This window comes from Opisthocomus hoazin, chromosome 9 (assembly GCF_030867145.1).
Source record: "Opisthocomus hoazin isolate bOpiHoa1 chromosome 9, bOpiHoa1.hap1, whole genome shotgun sequence".
In the NCBI taxonomy this organism is placed as follows: domain Eukaryota; kingdom Metazoa; phylum Chordata; class Aves; order Opisthocomiformes; family Opisthocomidae; genus Opisthocomus; species Opisthocomus hoazin.
Window position 1 is genome coordinate 27021655 of NC_134422.1, and position 18700 is coordinate 27040354.

The 18700-nt window shown below is 43.8% G+C and overlaps 1 protein-coding gene across 32 annotated transcripts in view; it reads right to left on the reverse strand.

Annotated features, from left to right (window-relative positions):
* Positions 1 to 18700, reverse strand: part of TTN (titin) — a 245384-nt gene that overhangs the window by 174643 nt on the left and 52041 nt on the right. For 30 of the 32 annotated variants that reach the window (XM_075430105.1, XM_075430099.1, XM_075430093.1 and 27 more), the window contains 30 exons: positions 15072 to 15350; positions 13398 to 13961; positions 12703 to 12984; positions 12330 to 12608; positions 11681 to 11959; positions 11304 to 11582; positions 10892 to 11179; positions 10496 to 10774; positions 10114 to 10395; positions 9728 to 10006; positions 9339 to 9617; positions 8968 to 9246; positions 8562 to 8849; positions 8183 to 8461; positions 7765 to 8046; positions 7355 to 7633; positions 6933 to 7211; positions 6549 to 6827; positions 6134 to 6421; positions 5665 to 5943; positions 5172 to 5453; positions 4334 to 4612; positions 3945 to 4226; positions 3155 to 3433; positions 2742 to 3029; positions 2258 to 2536; positions 1876 to 2154; positions 1495 to 1773; positions 1103 to 1390; positions 683 to 970 (listed from right to left, as the gene is read on the reverse strand). In XM_075430105.1, the coding sequence (XP_075286220.1) occupies positions 683 to 970; positions 1103 to 1390; positions 1495 to 1773; positions 1876 to 2154; positions 2258 to 2536; positions 2742 to 3029; positions 3155 to 3433; positions 3945 to 4226; positions 4334 to 4612; positions 5172 to 5453; positions 5665 to 5943; positions 6134 to 6421; positions 6549 to 6827; positions 6933 to 7211; positions 7355 to 7633; positions 7765 to 8046; positions 8183 to 8461; positions 8562 to 8849; positions 8968 to 9246; positions 9339 to 9617; positions 9728 to 10006; positions 10114 to 10395; positions 10496 to 10774; positions 10892 to 11179; positions 11304 to 11582; positions 11681 to 11959; positions 12330 to 12608; positions 12703 to 12984; positions 13398 to 13961; positions 15072 to 15350 (8724 nt within the window). Of the gene's footprint in view, positions 1 to 682; positions 971 to 1102; positions 1391 to 1494; positions 1774 to 1875; positions 2155 to 2257; positions 2537 to 2741; positions 3030 to 3154; positions 3434 to 3944; positions 4227 to 4333; positions 4613 to 5171; positions 5454 to 5664; positions 5944 to 6133; positions 6422 to 6548; positions 6828 to 6932; positions 7212 to 7354; positions 7634 to 7764; positions 8047 to 8182; positions 8462 to 8561; positions 8850 to 8967; positions 9247 to 9338; positions 9618 to 9727; positions 10007 to 10113; positions 10396 to 10495; positions 10775 to 10891; positions 11180 to 11303; positions 11583 to 11680; positions 11960 to 12329; positions 12609 to 12702; positions 12985 to 13397; positions 13962 to 15071; positions 15351 to 16044; positions 18589 to 18700 lie in introns of all 32 variants that reach the window. The other 2 variants (XM_075430123.1, XM_075430122.1) reach the window with 2 other exon arrangements.

Sequence of the window (18700 nt, forward strand, 5' to 3'; positions counted from 1 at the left end):
ATTTTCTGCCAACTCTGGAGCCTGCTGCGTCGGATGGCTGGTGCTGTAAAAAACACATGAAGGACGATTGTTCCACCCAAGGGAAATTCTGCTCTTACCTTTGAGGGGTGAAAATATTGCCAGGCCAGCATGGAAGATTTAACGAGCCCTTCACCCCCAGAAGCAGCAGAAACACGGTAGGGATAGTTTCACTTGCTTACACATCTTTAAACCATAATTCTGCATGAAGAACTTAAGTGATTCATAGTGTAGATTAAATCAGCAATTCAGACCTCCAATTGAAATCTTTAGCAAATTTGAAACAGTCACCAATGTTGGCCTACAAATGCAAGGTAGTTGTATTTACTGTATCACTGCTGTCCATATATGAATTGCTATGTGTGAATACCATTGTGACTGTAGTTTAAGCACTAATGACAAAGTAAAAAGCAGGGTGCGTGCAACTGTCCATACAAACAGCTTCATAAGGGGACACTTCCCTTTGGAGATTTTGCAGGCACACAAGGTTTCTAGTGTCATGCAGTATGATAGAAGAAGGTCACCACATGGTATATGTCTGCTTTCTGGAAAGCTCCTCTCTATATATTTCCAGACTGGAAAGGGTGGAAGATGAGACTCAGTAGCAAAGAGGTCTCTTTGCCCAAGAATAAGCAAGCACACAAAGGGGACTTAATTTGAATACCTTTGACACTGAGTTGGGCTGAACAAAAGCCTTTCCCAGCTTCATTGCTAGCTTGACAAGTATATTGACCGGAGTCTCCTTTACCCACTCTGAGCACTCGAAGGTGAGCTGTGTTGGCTACAAATGTAATATTGAAGTTTCCTCCAGTTCGGATCTCCCTACCATCCTTGGACCAGGTGATGTATATTGGCTGGGCTCCAGTAACATGGCATTCAAAGTCAGCACTTTCTCCAAAAGGCACATCAATAGATTCTGGTTTGATGTCAAAGACAGGTGCCTGCTTGGGTTCTACAAACACAAGAAAACCGTGTAATACTCATACCACATGAAAAAGCTAAACCAACACACAGATACCATCGCATGCATGAAGTGGGAAGGGGAAGCCTTTGACCCAGGCAAAAGCTTTGTAAGCCAACACACCTGCCACTGTGAGCCTAGCACTTGAGGTGGCAGTGCCCACAGCATTGGTGGCTGTGCAGGAGTACTGCCCTGTATGATTCATCTCAGTTCGCACCAATTGCAGCACTGCTACATTATCTACAAAGGATGTGTGCACATTGTGGTCATCGCTTAGCAGCACACCATCTTTATGCCAAGTCACAGTAATGGGTTCTGAGCCATTGAGCCGACAGATAAATTTTAGGGGTAAACCAACTGGGTGCTCCATGTCCTTTAATTTTCTTGCAAAGGAAGGTGGTCGTTTGCGCTCTAGAAGAAAGCAAGTAAAGGATAAGTATGCCCCAGGAAGCAATTTTTTTTTTTAGTTTTGCAAGAACAAAAGAATTTGTAGCAAGCTAATATAAAATCATCACCTTGAACTGTTAAGAGAGCCTTTGTAGATGCAGTTCCTACACTGTTCTCTGCCTTGCAGATGTATTCTCCACTGTCATTGCTAATCACTTTGTTGAAAATAAGTGTAGCAACGTTGTCTCTAAAGAACACTTTGTACTCCGGAGTAGACCTGAGTTTTGTATCACCTTTGTACCAAGACACAGTGATTTCTGGTGTTCCAGCAACGCGGCATTGCAACGTTGTATAATCCCCAACTGACACCTCAAGAGGTTCCAAGTGTGTAACAAAATAGGGAGGTTCTAAAAAAGAGAAACAATTAAGTAGGCTCATAATAGTGCCAAGCCTTGCAAACTGTACACTTGAAAGAATAGGCAATAAAAAGAAGCAAAGGGAGCACACACCTAGGGTAGAGACTACAGCCTCACAAACATCTCTCCCTGCCTCATTTTCAACATAGCAAGTGTATTCTCCTGCATCCTCTTTGGTGCTGTCAAGTATTTCCAGTATGCAGGATTTCTCTGTGGTGGTGATGCTACACTTCTTAGACTGAGTGATGGTGTCGCCATTCTTCTTCCATGTCACAGAGATGGGCAGGCTGCCTGTGTAAGTGCCCTCCAGGATGATGGGCTTGCCAGGCTCCACGTACTGGTCGCTTAGTTTCTTCACAAAGACAGCTGGTTCTAATGAAGGGTAAGAAGTCACAAGTGTTGAGCACAGCAGGACAAATGGAGGGAAGGAATCAATATTTTAAGGTAAATGGAGAGAGACTCAATCTTTACAAACCTTTTACTGTAAGGTGTGTTGTACAGTTTGCCATGCCAGCATCATTGGTCACTAGACAAGTGTACTCTCCGCTTTGGAGAGGAGTTACATCAAATAACTCAAGCTCCACAATGGAGTCCTCCAAGTAGATATTGCATTTGTCCCCCGGCACAAGCTCACTGGCCCCTCTAAACCAGTTCACCTTAAAAGGAGGGGTTCCTCGGATAACACATGTAAAAGTGATGCTTGTGCCTGGCAAGACATCCAGAGGCTCTGGTGTCCTCTCAAAAGAAGGTGGTTCTAAACACGAAAGAGAAAAAGAGAGATAAGACAGGCTGCTACAGTATAACCGCGGTATTTTCACTCACCTACTGAAGATAAAGAACAAAATCTTTATTTACCAGTCAATAATTTTCCCTGAGTATATTTACAAAGACCATGGGCAATTTCAAGAGAGAAAGAGAAAATAATAGCTCAGAGAGCTTCCTGACCATCATATACTGACCTTGTACAGTCAATACAGCACTGCATTCATCTGAACCAGCTATGTTGGTAGCTTTACAGGTGTAAGTTCCTGTATCTGAATCGCTCAGTGAATTCACTTCTAAAATACATAGGTTATCTGAAAAGGAGATTTGATGTTTTTCCCCATTGACTAGCTTAAGCCCATTGTGGAACCAGGCAACAGAAATAGGAGGTGAACCCGACACTTTGCATTCCAGCAATGCTGAGGAACCCAGGACACAAGGTGTTTCCTTTAGTTTTCTTGTGAAAGAAGGAGGAATGATGCGATCTGCATGAGAAAACATAATAAATCCATAGTTAGAGAGAAAAGGAGGGAAGGAATGGAAGAAAAGAAAGCAAGCATGACCGAAAGAAAGTTTTTGTAAAAGATGGAAGACAAGCAACCCAACCAACCTAAAACATCAACTGATGCTGTGCAGCTGCTTTTCCCCACATCGTTCTGCACTGCAAAAGTGTACAATCCACCATCTTCCTTTTCTGCATCCATAATTTTAAGGGTAGATACATTATTCAGGAAAGTAATTCTGTACTTTTGGCTGCTGGTCAGCTCTTTGCCATCCTTGAACCACCCAGTGGAAAGCTCTGGTGTGCCTGCCACTTTGCACTCCAAAGTACAGGCATCTCCTATAGTAACTCTCATTGGCTCCGCTTTCTCTACAATGACTGCAGGCTCTGGAAGGAGAGACAGGTAACATGCATGGTGAAAACAGGATTTGATTAGTACTAGCTATAAGTATTAGAGCACTATAAGATAAGGCTTACACACACGATACTAAGGATATCTCAGTTTGTTGGGCTGGAGAATTTTTTCAGCTTTCTTTTTTCCATCCTTTATTCTACCCTAAACTGGATATTTCAGATGCTATGCAAAATGAAGCAAAACTATTTTTAAACTCCTAGGAGTGAAATGCAACTGTCTATTCCTCTCCAAGCAAGCATGAGCAGAACACATGACTTAGAAATCCAGTCAACTGGATCCCATCACAATTTAGAGGCCTGTGGTTCCTTTCACCCCTATCCCTGGATAAACGGAAATAAGGAACCTGCCTACCGCTTGTTGCAGACAGAACGATTCTCTGCTTTGATTGTTTTGAACTCAGAGGCATAAGCAAAGCATACCACTGACACTAAATAGTCAAGATCCTAACTTTAAGTCTTGTATGAACTCGTGCTTTTTACCAACCTAGAACAGTTAACGTAGCCATGCACTCGCGACTTCCAGCATCATTTCTGATCTGACAGATATATCTTCCAGCATTGCTTGTCTCTGTGCGCATAAGTTGTAAAGTTGCAATATTTTCCATAAATGTGATCTTTGTGTTTTCACTTTCTCTAATAATTTCCTCTTTGTCTTTAAGCCACTGCACAGAAATCGGCTGGGAGCCCTCCACTCTCGCTTGTAACTCCACTGGTTCACCAACCACAACAGTTATGCTGTTTATTTTAGTCAAGAATTTTGGTGGTTCTGAAGAAGAAATATACACAGAAGTAAATACTCACAGTGTCTATGTAAAGAAGAGCAATGCAGTGCCATTGGGAGCATGGCAGAAGGCATATGTGCCAGTAATTTACCTTTCAGTTTCACAATGCAGAAACAAGTGTCACTTCCTACATCACTCTGTGCTTTGCACTGATATTCACCAACATCTGCAGCTTCAACATTAAGAATGCGGACACTCGTATGGTAGTTTTTGGCTGTAACCTTATACTTCTTACTATTGCGGATTTGTCTCCTGTCTTTATACCAGGTAACGTCAAATGGTGGTGTTCCTGAAATCTCACATTCCAGGTTAACCTCAGTTCCTTTAAGCATGTCTACTGGAGAGGGCTTCCTGCTAAAGACAGGAGGTTCTAACAAGGGAAGAAAGGAACATTTTTAGAAAGGAGTCTGGAGCTATTTGACCAACAAACAGTTTACTGATATCAGCTTCTACACAACAAGACTGCTGAGAAAATCAACAGATTGGGAAAGGACTTTACCCATTTTCTAGGCACATTATGAAATGATCTTAATAGTACATGAACATTCATTCTTAGCTCCTTTGTAGTAAACAGAGGCGTGACCCTTGGCAGAGAGGGTACAGGTCTCATTTGGCTAGTAGAAGTATCAAAAACAGAATGTAAAACTGACACTGATCAGTTTGGGTCTGTTCTTTTTCTTCATATTTCAGCTTCTTGTTGACAATCACAGAACTGGGCAACACCTAGCTTAGGAATCATCTGCATTAAGAACAAGATGTCTCTTGTTCATGCTCTGTCAAAGGGGGTGAGGGGGCATCAAGAAACAAACAGGACATGAAGAAAAAGGCAGTCCTGAAGGAAGAAATTAATCTCATGTTCCTGTGGATTTCCAAAGGATAAACCATCAGGGGAAAACAGGATATAGTCAAAGAACAAGAGGACAGCTAACCTTTCACTGTGACTTTGGTGCTACAGCTGGCCTTGCCAGCAGGGTTGTGAGCTTCACAGATGTAGTCACCGCTCTCATCAGTACCGAGATGATTCATTTCCAGCACGGCCACAGAGTCAATGAATGAAGTCCGGAATTTTTCACTGGCAACAATTTCATGGTCATTTCTGAACCACGCCACTTTCATCTCTGGAGATCCACTCACTTTGCATTCTAGACGGGCCGAGTCACCCTGCTTGACTACTTTTACCGCCTCTAGTTTCTTAGCAAACTTGGGTGGTTCTAAAAAACCAGAAAAGTGGGGTCAGGAAGGTCTGAATTAATACTGGGAAGAAAAGGGGAGGAAAAGAGCCAAACAACTGTGGGTTGCAGACATAGGGTAGGGAATTCACTTGACAGCGTACCAAAGATTACTGAGGTGGGCTTGGCAAAAGTGAAAGGAAAGGAAACGAAAGAAATAGATGAAAACTGCAACACATGAAAGAGTGCACACCTGTTACCATCAATGTTGTAGTGCAAGAGTCACTGCCAACATCATTTGAAACGTGGCAAGTGTAGTGCCCACTCCTAGAAGTATCCACTGAATAGAGGGTTAAGAACCCAGTTGACCCTTCAATCCCAATGAAACAAGTTGGACCAGATACAAGTTCTAAGTCTTCTTTGAACCACTTTACTGTGAAGGGTGGTGTGCCTTTCAGTGTGGCCTTAAACTCCACTATGGAATCTGGGATGGCTTGCTGGCTTTCAGGTTTTACTAAGAAGCTTGGTGGCTCTGCAGGTTTTAAGAAAAAGAAATATTCAGTTACATCAGAAGTGTCTAAGAATGAAGAAAATTAGTGAGGTAAGCATGGAGACCAAGTTTTCGGCATTAAGAGGTGTAAGAGTGCTATGTTAGCGTAAGACTTCAGGTATTTTCCCAGCAGCTAGCAGAAATAAGAAGTAGTAATAAAAGAGTTTCAAACCTTTCACAGTCAGGGCAGCACTGCAAGAATCGTTCCCAGCAACATTAGAGACACTGCATGTGTAATTTGCACTGTCTGCCAGCTCTAGATTAGCAATCTCAAGTGACACAGTGTTCTCATGGCACAGGCTTCTATATTTCGCACTGTCAGTTATCTCTGTTCCATCCTTAAACCATTTTGCAGTAATGGGGAGTGACCCAGAAACTTTGCACTCCATTTGGATAGAAGATCCCAAAATGGTATCCTTTTTGGTTAGCTTTTTGATAAATGCAGGAGGAATTGATTGATCTGCCCAACACAAAAAATGGCAAAAACACACTGGTTACCGTCTTGCCTGTCTTTCCCAAACAGAGATTATTATTTTTTGCATTCCCTCCCTGCTGGACTGGCAAATTTGTCAAATGACAATACGAACCTAGCACAGTCAGAACAGCTTCACAGGTGCTACTTCCGAAGTCATTTTCAACTTTAAAACTGTATGTACCACTATCCTCCTTTGATACAGGTTCAATCCTGAAACTGGCCACATTGTTTTCAAAGCTCATTGTGTAGTATCTACTGGGCAGAAGCTGTTTGCCGTCTTTGTACCATCTTATTCGGAGCTCCGGTGTCCCAGCCACAGTACACTCCAAAGTCACGGGGTCTCTTTCAGTGACCTTAAGTGATTTAGCCTTTTCTATGATCCGTGCAGGCTCTGAGGTATAAAGTGTATAAAAATGGCAGTTAGCTACACAGATAGGCGACTGACTTTCCAAGTGATCATGAAGGATGAGCTTGAAGGGTCACACCTTGTACACACCTTGTACAAAAAGCAAAGCAAAGCACTTCTCCACACCAGACTCATTCTTTGCCTGGCAGGTGTATCTCCCTCTGTGGCTGAGGTCAATGTTGGTAAGTTTCAGTGTGGCCACATTGTTCTCAAAGCTGATATGGTGGTGCTCATCATCCTCTAGTATTTTCTCATCTTTTATCCATGACACAGATAAGGGTTGAGCACCTGCTATGATGCACTGGAAGAATGCAGTACCTTTTAAAACGCTAGTGACGTTCTCCAGCTTCTTGACGAAGGATGGCGGTTCTGTGGTTTGAGGTTTTGTTTGTTGTTTGGAAGAGAAGTCATGGAAAGGCAAGAGGGGAAAGAGAGATCACACAAAGTCATCCTAGTCACTACAGTTTTGCTGGGGGATGTAACGTTTGGGGTATGCTTCCTAGAGGACTGACCTTTCAAGCTGAGCCTTGTGCTGCAAGAACAGCTCCCACCTTCATTTGATATAATACACTGATATTCACCAACATCCGAGACATCGCAGTTGGTCACATGAAGAGTAAATACTGATTCTTTGGTGGAGATAGCATATTTCTTGCTGCTGAACATCTCCTTATTGTTCTTCAGCCACTTCACTTCAAATGGAGGAGTACCAGTCACCTCACACTCAAGTGTGGCCTCTAAACCCTTCACTACCTCGGTGGGTCTCAACTCCCGAACAAATGTTGGAGGCTCTACAAAAAGGAATGAGTGGAAAGTAGATAGTAACCTTGGATGGTTTTGAGGGGAGAAGTCGTCTCCCCTACTCCATCACCCCAGCTATGTGCCATAGCTGGATAATAATGACAAGAAGTTCAAAACCAACCTTTTACTTTCAGCTCGACGCTGCAGCTCTCACTACCTGCATCATTGTGGGCTTCACAAACATAAATCCCACTATCTGACACTCTGGCTTGAGTGACTTTCAAAGTGGCTAAACCATCTATGAAGGAGATGCCGTACTTAGCTTGGTCAGTCACTTCATTCCCATCCAGGTACCACGTGACATGAATCTCTGGTGTGCCTACTATCTGGCACTCGAAAGTGGTGGACTGTCCTTCACGCAAAGCTACTACAGAAGTTGGCATCTGAATAAATCTGGGGGGCTCTAGAAGATGGACAGAAATAGTGAACCATTATAATATTCAAAGTGGTTTAAAGAAATACAAGGGTTTCCTACCCCCTCCCCCCAAATTACACAGAAAAATCAGAACCAAAAATGAGAAAAACATTGGGTTGCACACCTTTTACAAACAGAGCTGCTTTGCATGTTGCAGTCCCCACATCGTTGCTTATCTGACAAGTGTAGTTTCCGGAGTCAGATGTCCTAACTGAGAAGAGCTCCAATACACTAGATGTGTCGTCCTTCCAGACAGATCGATTGGCTCCGGAGAGGAGCTCCTGGCTGTCTTTAAACCACTTTATCTGCAGAGGAGTAGAGCCTTTCACCAGTGCTTTGAACTGAACCCTAGCATTGGGCACAACCTCTTGGGACTGGGGTTTTTCCACAAAATATGGTGGTTCTACAACATGTAAAGAGGAAGAAAGACGATTACTCTGAGACAGGGGAATTCCAAAATTATGAATGACACATCTAACACAAGACAAAGAAGGAGTTCAAACCTTTGACTGTTAAGAACCCACTGCATTGATTGCTTCCTGCCTTATTTGTGGCTTCACAGGTGTAAGAGCCACTGTCTGTGCCTTCCAGTTTGTTTATTTCTAGAAATGCAGTATTATCATGGAAAGAGTATTTGTGCTTTTCACTTGCTGTTATTTCTTGGCCATCCTTGTACCACTGGATACTTATAGGATGTGAACCAGACACTATGCACTCCAGATGGACAAAAGATCCCTTAATGCTGTCCATTTTCTTCAGCTTTTTGGTGAATTTAGGTGGTATGATGAGATCTATCCAAGACAGAGTAAAAAGACAAAGTATGAAATTCGACCTCGATTGTGGCAGATGTCAGCTCAGGAGAAAAAATTTTGCACATAAAGACAATGATAAAAGAAAGCCCATACACACCTAGGACATTAATGCTGGCAGAACAGCTACTGCTCCCAACATCATTGTGAACCTCAAAAATGTATTCCCCACTATCTTTCTTTTCTGCATGAAGCACCTTTAGGACTGAGACAGTATCTGTAACACTGATCTTATATTTTGGGCCTAACGTCAGTTCCTTGCCGTCTTTGAACCATTTGGCTGTAATATCTTTAGTTCCTGAAAATTTACACTGCAAGGTTGCTGGGTCTCCCTCAGTCACATCTATTGACACGGCCTTGTCCACGATCGTAGCAGGTTCTGTTGTAAACAAGGAGACAGTGTTAAGGGCACCTGTAAAAGTCATAAGGGAACCATCTGAGATCACTTGAAGTTGTCACAGTAGGACCAACCTTTGACAGTCAGCAGAGCAGAACACCTCTGAATTCCTGCCTCATTTTTAGCCTGACAGAAATACTTCCCATCATGTTTCAGTTCAATAGACTTCACCAGAAGTGTGGCAACATTGTTCACAAAGGTCATTTTGATATTGTTGTCTTCAATCACTTCATCATTGTCTTTCAGCCAAGTCACAGTGATGGGCAAGGAGCCTTTAATAGCGGCCTGAAACACGACTGTGCCTCCTCGGAGGGAACTAATGTTTTCTATCCTCTTCAAGAACTGTGGGGGCTCTGGCAGGAAGAAAGGGGCTATGTAAATACAGGTCTGGTTCATGACAGTGTGGCATGGAAACCACACTGGGATAAGAGCATGCTAGTGGCATTCTGCACCTTGCACTAACCTTTCAGTGTGACCTCTGAACTGCAGAGGCTGCTCCCGACATCGTTTGTTACTCTACACTGATACTCGCCAACATCAGAAGCATCAAACCTGAAAACGTGGAGGCTAATCAAAGATTTCTCAATGCTTATTCTGTGCTTCTTACTGCTCCTCACAGGTTTATCGTCTTTCACCCAAAACACTTCAAAGGGAGGTGTTCCAAGCACCTTGCACTCCAAAACCACATCAGAATCCTTCAAGACTTCCATGGATTGAAACTCCTTGCTAAAATAAGGTGACTCTACAGTGCAAAAGAGAGAGTGTAGTTTGTATTAATCATACTTTTTAAGCCTGTAAAACTGCACTGAGTTTAAAGAGACAAACTGAGTGGCTGGATGTTACACACACCTTTGATTGTAACAATGCTACTGCAAATATCTTTTCCAGCATCATTTTTGGCCTCGCAAATGTATTCCCCACTGTCTTCAGTCTCAACCTCTGTAAGATGGAGTGTTGCCAAAGATTTTGCAAAAGACATCCTGTATTTGTCACTCTCTTTCAGCTCTCTATCATCCTTGAACCATGTGATTTTAATCTCAGGAGTACCAGTGACTTCACAGGTCAGCTCAGCATATCCACCTTTCTTTACCAGATGGGTTGGCTCTAGCTTCTCCTTGAAGGCAGCAGGTACTGTGGATTTAAGAAGAATGTTCAGAACAAAGAAGGCAAGAAAGAGTGCCACTGAGTCAATCCAGCAGCTGAAATTTTAAAAGAGAGTATGAATGCAAACCTTTTACAAACAAATTTGCACTGCATGTTACTGAACCAGCTACATTGGAGACTTTGCAGGTGTATTTTCCCGAGTCTGTTGGTTTGACTGTGTAAAGCTCCAGATAACTTGCTAATGCCTCTGTCATAATGTAGCAGGCTCCTCCTGTCACCAGTTCAGCATCACCTTTAAACCATTTCACTGTCAGTGGTGTTGTGCCTTTAAAGGTGCCTTTGAAACGTACAGTTGATGCAGGCAGTACATCTTGGGACTCTGGTTCTACAGTGAAGCTGGGTGGTTCTAGATTGCATTGAAAGGAAAAAATTGTCAAGAGTACATATGGCCTGCACTTTGGGGAAGAAAAGTTTTATCACATGAAAAGTAAAACTCCAAGAAACATGAAACAAATTGCCAAACCTTTTATAAATAAAGTGCTACTGCTGTCTTTTATACCAGCAGAGTTTGTGGCTCTGCAAAGGTAGACCCCAGCATCACTTGCATCTAGGTGTTTTATCTCCAAAGACGCAGAGCCTTCTGCAAACTGTACTGTGTACTTGGCATCTGAAGTGATCTCAGTGTCCTGCTTAAACCAAGAGACGGTCATTGGAAGGGAGCCTGAAATTTTGCAGTCTAGGCGGCATGAGCTGTTAATGATGCTGTCAATATTCTTCAGTGGTTTAGTAAAGAAGGGAGGGAGAGTGCGATCTGTTGAGAGTGAAAAAAAATGAAAGAAACCAACACATGAGCAAAACAGGTGTGCAATTCTGCTTTTGGCTCTGTTGGGCTCAGAGCAGGGTAGCAGGGCTCTTTGCAAAGAGTCAGTACCAACCTAGCACAGTGAAGCTGGTAGTGCAAGAGCTGATGCCCACATCATTGGATATCTCAAAGGTGTACTTGCCACTGTCCTGCATTTCAGTGGCATAAAACTTGAGCTGGGCAACATTATTTTTAAAGCTGATCCTATATTTTTTGCTGGCAGGCAGTGGCCTTCCATCTTTGAACCATTTGGTTTTTAGTTCTGGAGTGCCTGTGACAGTGTACTCCAAAATCGCCGGTTCCCCTGCTGTTACTTGGATCATTTCAGATTTTTCAATGATTTTGGCAGGTTCTACAACAGAATTAAACAACTGGTGTTAAGGACAAAAGGAAACTGCTCTTTCTTTCAGGTGGGAGACAATGCGGGGATCACAGCATTACCCCACTGACCTTTCACTGCTAGTTCACCAAAGCAGGACTGACTTCCTGCATCATTCTCAGCCACACAGGTGTATTTGCCACCAGAGCTCAGCTGGACACCGGTAATCTGCAGCGTTGCTAGACCGTGTTCAAATGTCACTCTCACTTTGTTATCATCTTGAACAATGTCTTTGCCCTTCATCCACATCACAGACATAGGCTCTGACCCTTTCACCACAGCCTGTAACGCAATACTATCTCCAGCCAGAGCCGTCACATTTTCTATTTTCTTAACAAAAGATGGTGGTTCTAGTTCAAAGAGAAGAGACAAGAAGAAATACTCATCTGCTGCCACATCATTCCATGAAATCTGTTGCTTAAGACAGTTTTATGAGACAGTATGTGCAGCACATGGTGCATTTCAGCTAAAGAGCAGGCAAGGAGAAGAGCTGCATTCCCCAGCTGGGAGATAATGCATGGCCCTTTAATCTCAATATCCTTCAAATTCACAGGTTTGACACCAGATAAGAGTTCAGATATACACAGATTTTTAAGAGAAGAAGATACTCTCCCTGCCCACCCTCCGTAGCTACACACAAATCCAAAAAAAAGACATTTTAAGAAATGAGAGGTTCTTGCCAATCCCTTCAGTAAATGTAGTTTTCTCTCTCCCACTGACCTTTCAAGATGTATGTTGCACTGCATATGCACTTCCCAACTTCGTTAGCTATCACACACTCGTATTCACCGACATCCGCACTATTAAATGAGGACACCTCCAGAGAAATAACAGCTTTCTGAGAGGTCAACCTGTATTTTTTACTACTGCGAATCTGTTTCTTGTCTTTGTACCAGCTAATCTCAAATGGTCCAGTGCCAGCAACCTCACACTGAAGAATGGTGTTTGTTCCCTTCACTACCTCTGCTGGTTCAAGTGTTCGGATGAAAGATGGAGGTTCTATAAAAGCAGCAAGAAACAATTAGTCACCTATACCACAAAAAAGGAAGGAAAGATTTTTCTCAAGAAAGGACTGGCAGCAGCAAGAACAGACCTTTGACAACTACTTCAGTGGTGCAGCTGTCACTTCCAACCTCATTTGCAGCTTCACATGAGTAGCTCCCACTGTCATCAACTTTCACCTCCAAAATATCTAACACAGCCACAGAATTGACGAAGGACATCCTGTGTGTGTTGCTTTCACGGATTTCCTTATTATTCTTGAACCATGTAACCTGGATTTCAGGAGACCCTTTGATTTTGCATTGAAGGCGTGCAGAGTCACCTGGGGTCAGTAAATAAGATGGATCGACCTTCTTCACAAAGGATGGTGGTTCTAAAAATGGGAAGAAAAGAAAAGGGGGAAGAAAAGGGAAGAGGGGGAAAGGAAAAGAAAAAGGAAAGAAGGCTGAAATAGAAAGCTTTGAAAGACTGGTTCCCAGCGCAAGAACAAAACATGACTTGAGAAAAGATCAGCATAATCTTTGCTGAGCTGCAGTTCTTGTGGTTTCTTTTGCCCTCTCCTTCCATCTCTCCCCTGCATGCAGGGGCAATTCTTGGATCTGGCTGGTGAAAGAAATATTGAAGCAACACACAGTACACAGAAGAAAGCAGGGGAAACGAGCAACAGGTGAATGGACTGATGGCAGGTCTAAGCAGGATTTCAGCCCAAAGAAGTCTTTTGCCTGCAAAAGAAGAAACTGGGAAGCCAGGAATAGCAAAGGTAAAGGGGGCGTAGGACTATCTTACCTCTGACTGTGACGCTGGCAGAAGAGGAGCTGCTTCCTGCCTCATTTGAGGCAGTACACACGTAATGCCCTGAATCCTTTAGCTTAGCCAGAGGAATCTCAAGCAAGGCTATTTTGTCTTCAAAGTAAACCTTATAATCTTTGCCTGGAGGGATTTTGTTTCCATCTTTTGTCCATCCTACTGTTACTTTCCTGTCTTCATCTACCTGGCATTCAAGACGTATTTTTTTATTGACTGCTGTCTGCACTGACTGCAAAACTTTAATGAAGTGGGGCTTGTCTATAATGATCATTTCAGCCTGGCAAATATCCGCTCCAAACTTGTTGGAAGCTTTGCAAGTGTAAACCCCTCTGTCACTGGTGGTGAGAAGGGAAATATCTAACACATGTTTATTTTCCACTTTGGAGATCTTGTGGTGGTCCGAAGGTAAAATGGTCGTGCCATCTTTCTGCCAGGCGACGTCGATAACTGGAGTGCCCGAAACAGTACATAGGAACTTGACACTTTTGCCCACAAAAGTAGTGATAGACTCAGGTCTGGTAAGAAACGTTGGTGGAAGTGCTTCTGCAAAACAAAGGGGGTCAATGTTATGCAGAGGTGAGGATTAGAGCTTAAGCTCTTTCTTCACATTTGCCAGGGACAGAGAGCAAGAAGGGCCAATTTGTCACCAGACACTCTTAAGCAAAAAAGCCAGGAGTGAAGGAGTTAAGAGGTGTTAAAGATGATAAATTTTGGCTGTTGGTTTTGTATTTCTTAGGTCTGTATACTGCTCCAGAGCTTGAAGGCATCTTAAATCTCTGAAGCAATGCACAAACTACAGGAAAATGAACCAAAAGTCAGAACTTCCTCCCCCATGACTGACATGTTTGTGCCCCATTCCCTCAAGATGGACAAGTTTGCACACATTGCACAGTTTGTGCATTTTTCTTTAGTCTCTAGCATCTGGCATCTAGCAAACACCACATAAATACTCCTCCCACAAAGAAAAAAGTAAAAAGTAAAGAAATTGCAATACACTAAAAATCCAAAAGATAGTATGTGTGGTTTTTTAAAGAATAAAAAGATGATTGTATAGTTGTTGATAAAGATAATTGCATAGCTCTCAATAGACAAAAAAGTCTGCAGATTGAAGCAGCTTTAAACCTTCTCTTGTTTAAGATCTATGTTCCCAATCACGCAGAGTTCCCCTCTGGCCATGGCACACAGATGTTCAGGTATGCTGAACGCTGCATAGCCTGCCTCACATAGCTGCAGGATAAACATAGGGTGTTAGCATAATTGCACAGTGATTATTACACCAAAGAAATCAGATTTGAAACTGTCTGTTTTCTTTCTGTCTGGAATTTAAATAAACCTTCTTCAAGAATGCATTCACAAACCAATCCTATTATGTTGACATTCTAGGTCCTCCCACTCTCTCTTTCCCCCTTCTTTCTTCTCGTCTGAAACTTTTCACTCTGATTCCCTTTTCTAGGTACAGAAAGCACCTAAAAGCAGCATTCTCAAAAATTATTCCTTCTTTATGCTTGTGCCTGGCAAAATTAGGTATGGATTGTGTACAACAAAGGCAATCAAGAGCCCTATCACAAACATTTGTAAGTATAGCCATGAAAGCATTACAATATACCAAGATATTATATGCAGAAGGACAAGTGTTTAAAAGTTTGTACTTACCAGTTACGGTTAAAAGGGCTGTAGAGCTTACACTGCCATGCTGGTTGGAAGCCTTACAGCTATACTCTCCACAGTCAACAACCTGAGGCCTCGGGATCTCCAGCGTGGAGAGGTAGTTGGAGGTGCGAATGGAGTATTTGTCCCCATCATATATCTCTCGGCCAGCTTTGTACCACTGGAACCTGACATTGGGAGCAGTCTCTACCTCACAGGTAAACTTGGCCACATGATTTACAGCCACCTCCAGAGATTCAAGTCTTCTCCTCAGGATCGGTGCAACTGAAATCAGAAGCAGAGAGTAACTCAAAGCCCTGCCTGCTGACATTCTGGAAAGTAAAAATGAAGTGACTGGCTGAAAAAAAAAAAAAAAGAAAAGTTCTTTACTTGCAATCCATATAAAGTGACTGCAAAATAAAAAAAATCTGTAAGAAATGAAAGCAGTACCAGGCTCAGTGGACAGACAATGTTACGGTGCATGATGACATCAGGAAACACAGTGGTGATACTCCATGTGAAATAGAAATGCACAATAACAATGCGATACAAGCATGTACCACACTATTCTGGAGCTGTGAAAAATTTTGGTGTGAATGAGAAATTGTGCTAAAACTGTGCAATGACTCTAAAGAGTGAGAGAGGGTGCAGCAGTGAGAAAAGTGGGTAGAGCAGGTCCACTTCACAGGCAACAACAGGAAGAAATGGTCAGGACTGAGATACAGCTTGTCCTGACCATGCTCGTGTGATGAGAACAGAAGGCAACAAAGCTCCTGACCAAAGACTGGAGTGAGGTAAGAGAGCGACTTTGCCATGTGGTAAAAGGAGACCATAAATCCAGAGAGAAAGGGGGCCCTCTGATTAGTGGCATGATGGTATTAATATTGTATCTGTATCCAAAGATACAGACACATAGTAGGGCAGTTTCATTAGTAGAGCAGTGTATTAAAAAGGCAGTATTTTATCCCCATAATCCAACCTCTTTTAACAACTGTGAGTTTTGCTGCTGTTGCTCTTTTTCCACCTTGATTCAGTGCCTCACAGGTGTACTCTCCTTGGTGAATATCCCCGCACACTTTGCTTATTAATAGTGTGTACGTGTCCTGATCTTGCAAACACTTGAATTTGTCGCCTGAAGACACCAGTTTACCCTCAAAGTACCAGTTCACATCTCTGACATTTGTTATGAGAGACACCAGACTGACACTCCCCCCTTCCTCCACAACAGTGTCGACCAGTTTGCTGTGTATGATGGGATAACTCTCTTTGTCCAGTACATCCTCTAGCTTCCCAGCTCTAGTTTCCAGATCCTCTCTGCCCTTTTCCTCATATACTTCTTCCCTTTTCTCCTTCCTGTTCAGTATTTCTGTGGGTGTCTCAGTGGGAACACCTGTGGAGGCTACATCAGCAGTGGCTGCAGCTGCACCCACATCCTTGATTTGACCATACCCAGCCACAGCATTGATTACTTGCGCAGACAAAGGCTGCTCCAGGGGTATTTCTGCTTCCATAGTCCTCTCAGCCTTCTGGGGCTCCAGCTCAGAATTTTCATCACAGGATTTTCCCGAGAGAAGTGGACTGGGATGGACTGGATATGCTTTGGATTTTTCTTCTGTCAAGAGATGTTTTTCTTCACAAATAAGAGAATAGAAAGCCTTCTTCAAGACTGTTATCTGGTCAGCTTTCTGAATGTTGACTTCTCCCAAGGAGACTGGAATTTCTATGGAACTGAGTCCTCCTGTGGTCACAACATAGGTGCATAGGGTGTGTTTATGTTCCTTAGTGATGTTTATTGTCTGTACTTCAACATTTTCTTTATCAGCCAACCATTCTGAAAACAAAAGGTTTTGCTCACTTACCACTGCAGCTTTCAGTGCATTTCTAATTTGAGTCTTTATGTCTAAGTTGCAGCTCTTGGGAACCTGAGCAGTGAGCTGACTCTCTTTGTTGAGTACTTGGCTTGGCTGGAGCTCGTGAGCGTACATTGTTTCATGGGGTTGTCTCCCTGCTGTTGGACACTGCCTAAGTGGGCTGGCAAGATCAATGATGTGTTCCTCCTTGAAGGGCTGGTTTTCTTCTAGTAGCAAGGGAAATCTCATTGCCTGTCCTTCACAGATTCTTGCAGCAAAATCTTCCTCTGCCGCTTCCAGGGAAGAAATGCTCTCCAGCGGGACAGCTTGGCCCTCAGAGAAGACCAGTTCAGAGTGAAATCTGGGCTCAGCTTTCAGCTCACCTTGCATTGCCTGGAAGCCCTCAAGGACCTGGATGTGGTCACCATCCATGGCACGGCTCTCAGTGGTGCCTGACACCAGCAGAAGGGCTTGTGAAGCCTTTGTCTTGAGAGCAGCCATTTGCGCTGCCACCTTGGGGTGGACTTGCTCTTTGGGCAAGAGCATCTGTGCGGCTACAGTCCCAAGGCAGCCCAGCAGTTGTGTCTCCATCGCTGCTGTAGGCACCACAACCTGGGGACCAGCAGGGAGGGTTTGCAGTAGCTCTGCCAGAAGCCTTCTGCTCTCTTGTGTTGTGGCCACCTGGGCAAGCATCTCTTCAACAGTCTGTACAGCCAGACAGGCCATTGGCAGACCCGGCAGGATGTCCTCCCTGGGCAGCACATGCTCTGCCTGGCTCATCTGGAGCTGAAGGAGGGCCAGGGGCTCCCTCATGGCCTCAAGGCTAAGCACTCCTTCCATTGCAGGAAGCTCACCAGCCTCCTCGTAGGACAGGAGGCTTTGGTCCTCTGTCACCGCAGAGTACTGCAAGGCCGGGCTCTGCCTGCACACAGCTTGCTCCTCAGGCAGCACAAGGAGCTCAGCAGAGCATGTGGCCTCGCCCAGGGCACTCACCGCCCTGCATGTGTAGAGCCCAGTGTCCTCCTCCACACACTCCCGCACTGTCAGGGAGCCTGAGCCATCAGGGTGGTGAGCAACAGAACGATGTGCATTGGAGAAGAGCTGCTCACTCCCCTTGAACCACTGCACATCGGGGCATGGGTCCCCAGCCACTGTGTACTCAAAGATTGCGGTGAAGCCTGGTGCACACTGCATGCTATCCGGCTCCCTGGCAAAGTAAGGGACCCCTGATACCCGCTGCTGCACATGGAGGTGGGCGCTGCATGTGGTCTCACCATGTTCATTGCTGGCCACACATATGTACTCACCCTCATCCTGCACATCCACATATGGGAGGATGAGGCTGTGGTCATTTCCAGCAAACACTAACTTACGGTCCATGGATGGGGTTAGCTTCACACTGTTGAAAAACCACTGGATTTTGGGTGTCGGGCTGCCAGTAACAGTAACAGAGAGACTAGCTACATCTCCCTGCCAGACTTCAAAATCTGAGAACTGTTTGAGGAAAACAGGGCCTTTGCCCCCTTCCTCCATTTTCATCTTTGCTTTGCTAGAATAAACTGGTTTTTCAGGCTCAAATTCAAGTGTTTTCTCTCTATCAGGCAACTGAAGGCCGCTGCTGTAGCCTTCACTTCTTCCTTCCTCAGAAGACACAGTAAGAGAGCTAGCGACGTCTGTATGGAAAAAAAAATTGTTTAGTTTTACTAGAATGTTTAAGAGAATGCTTGTAGATAGCAATAAACAGTATTAGTGCAACTATTTTTGTATGTCTGGAGTGTGCCTCAA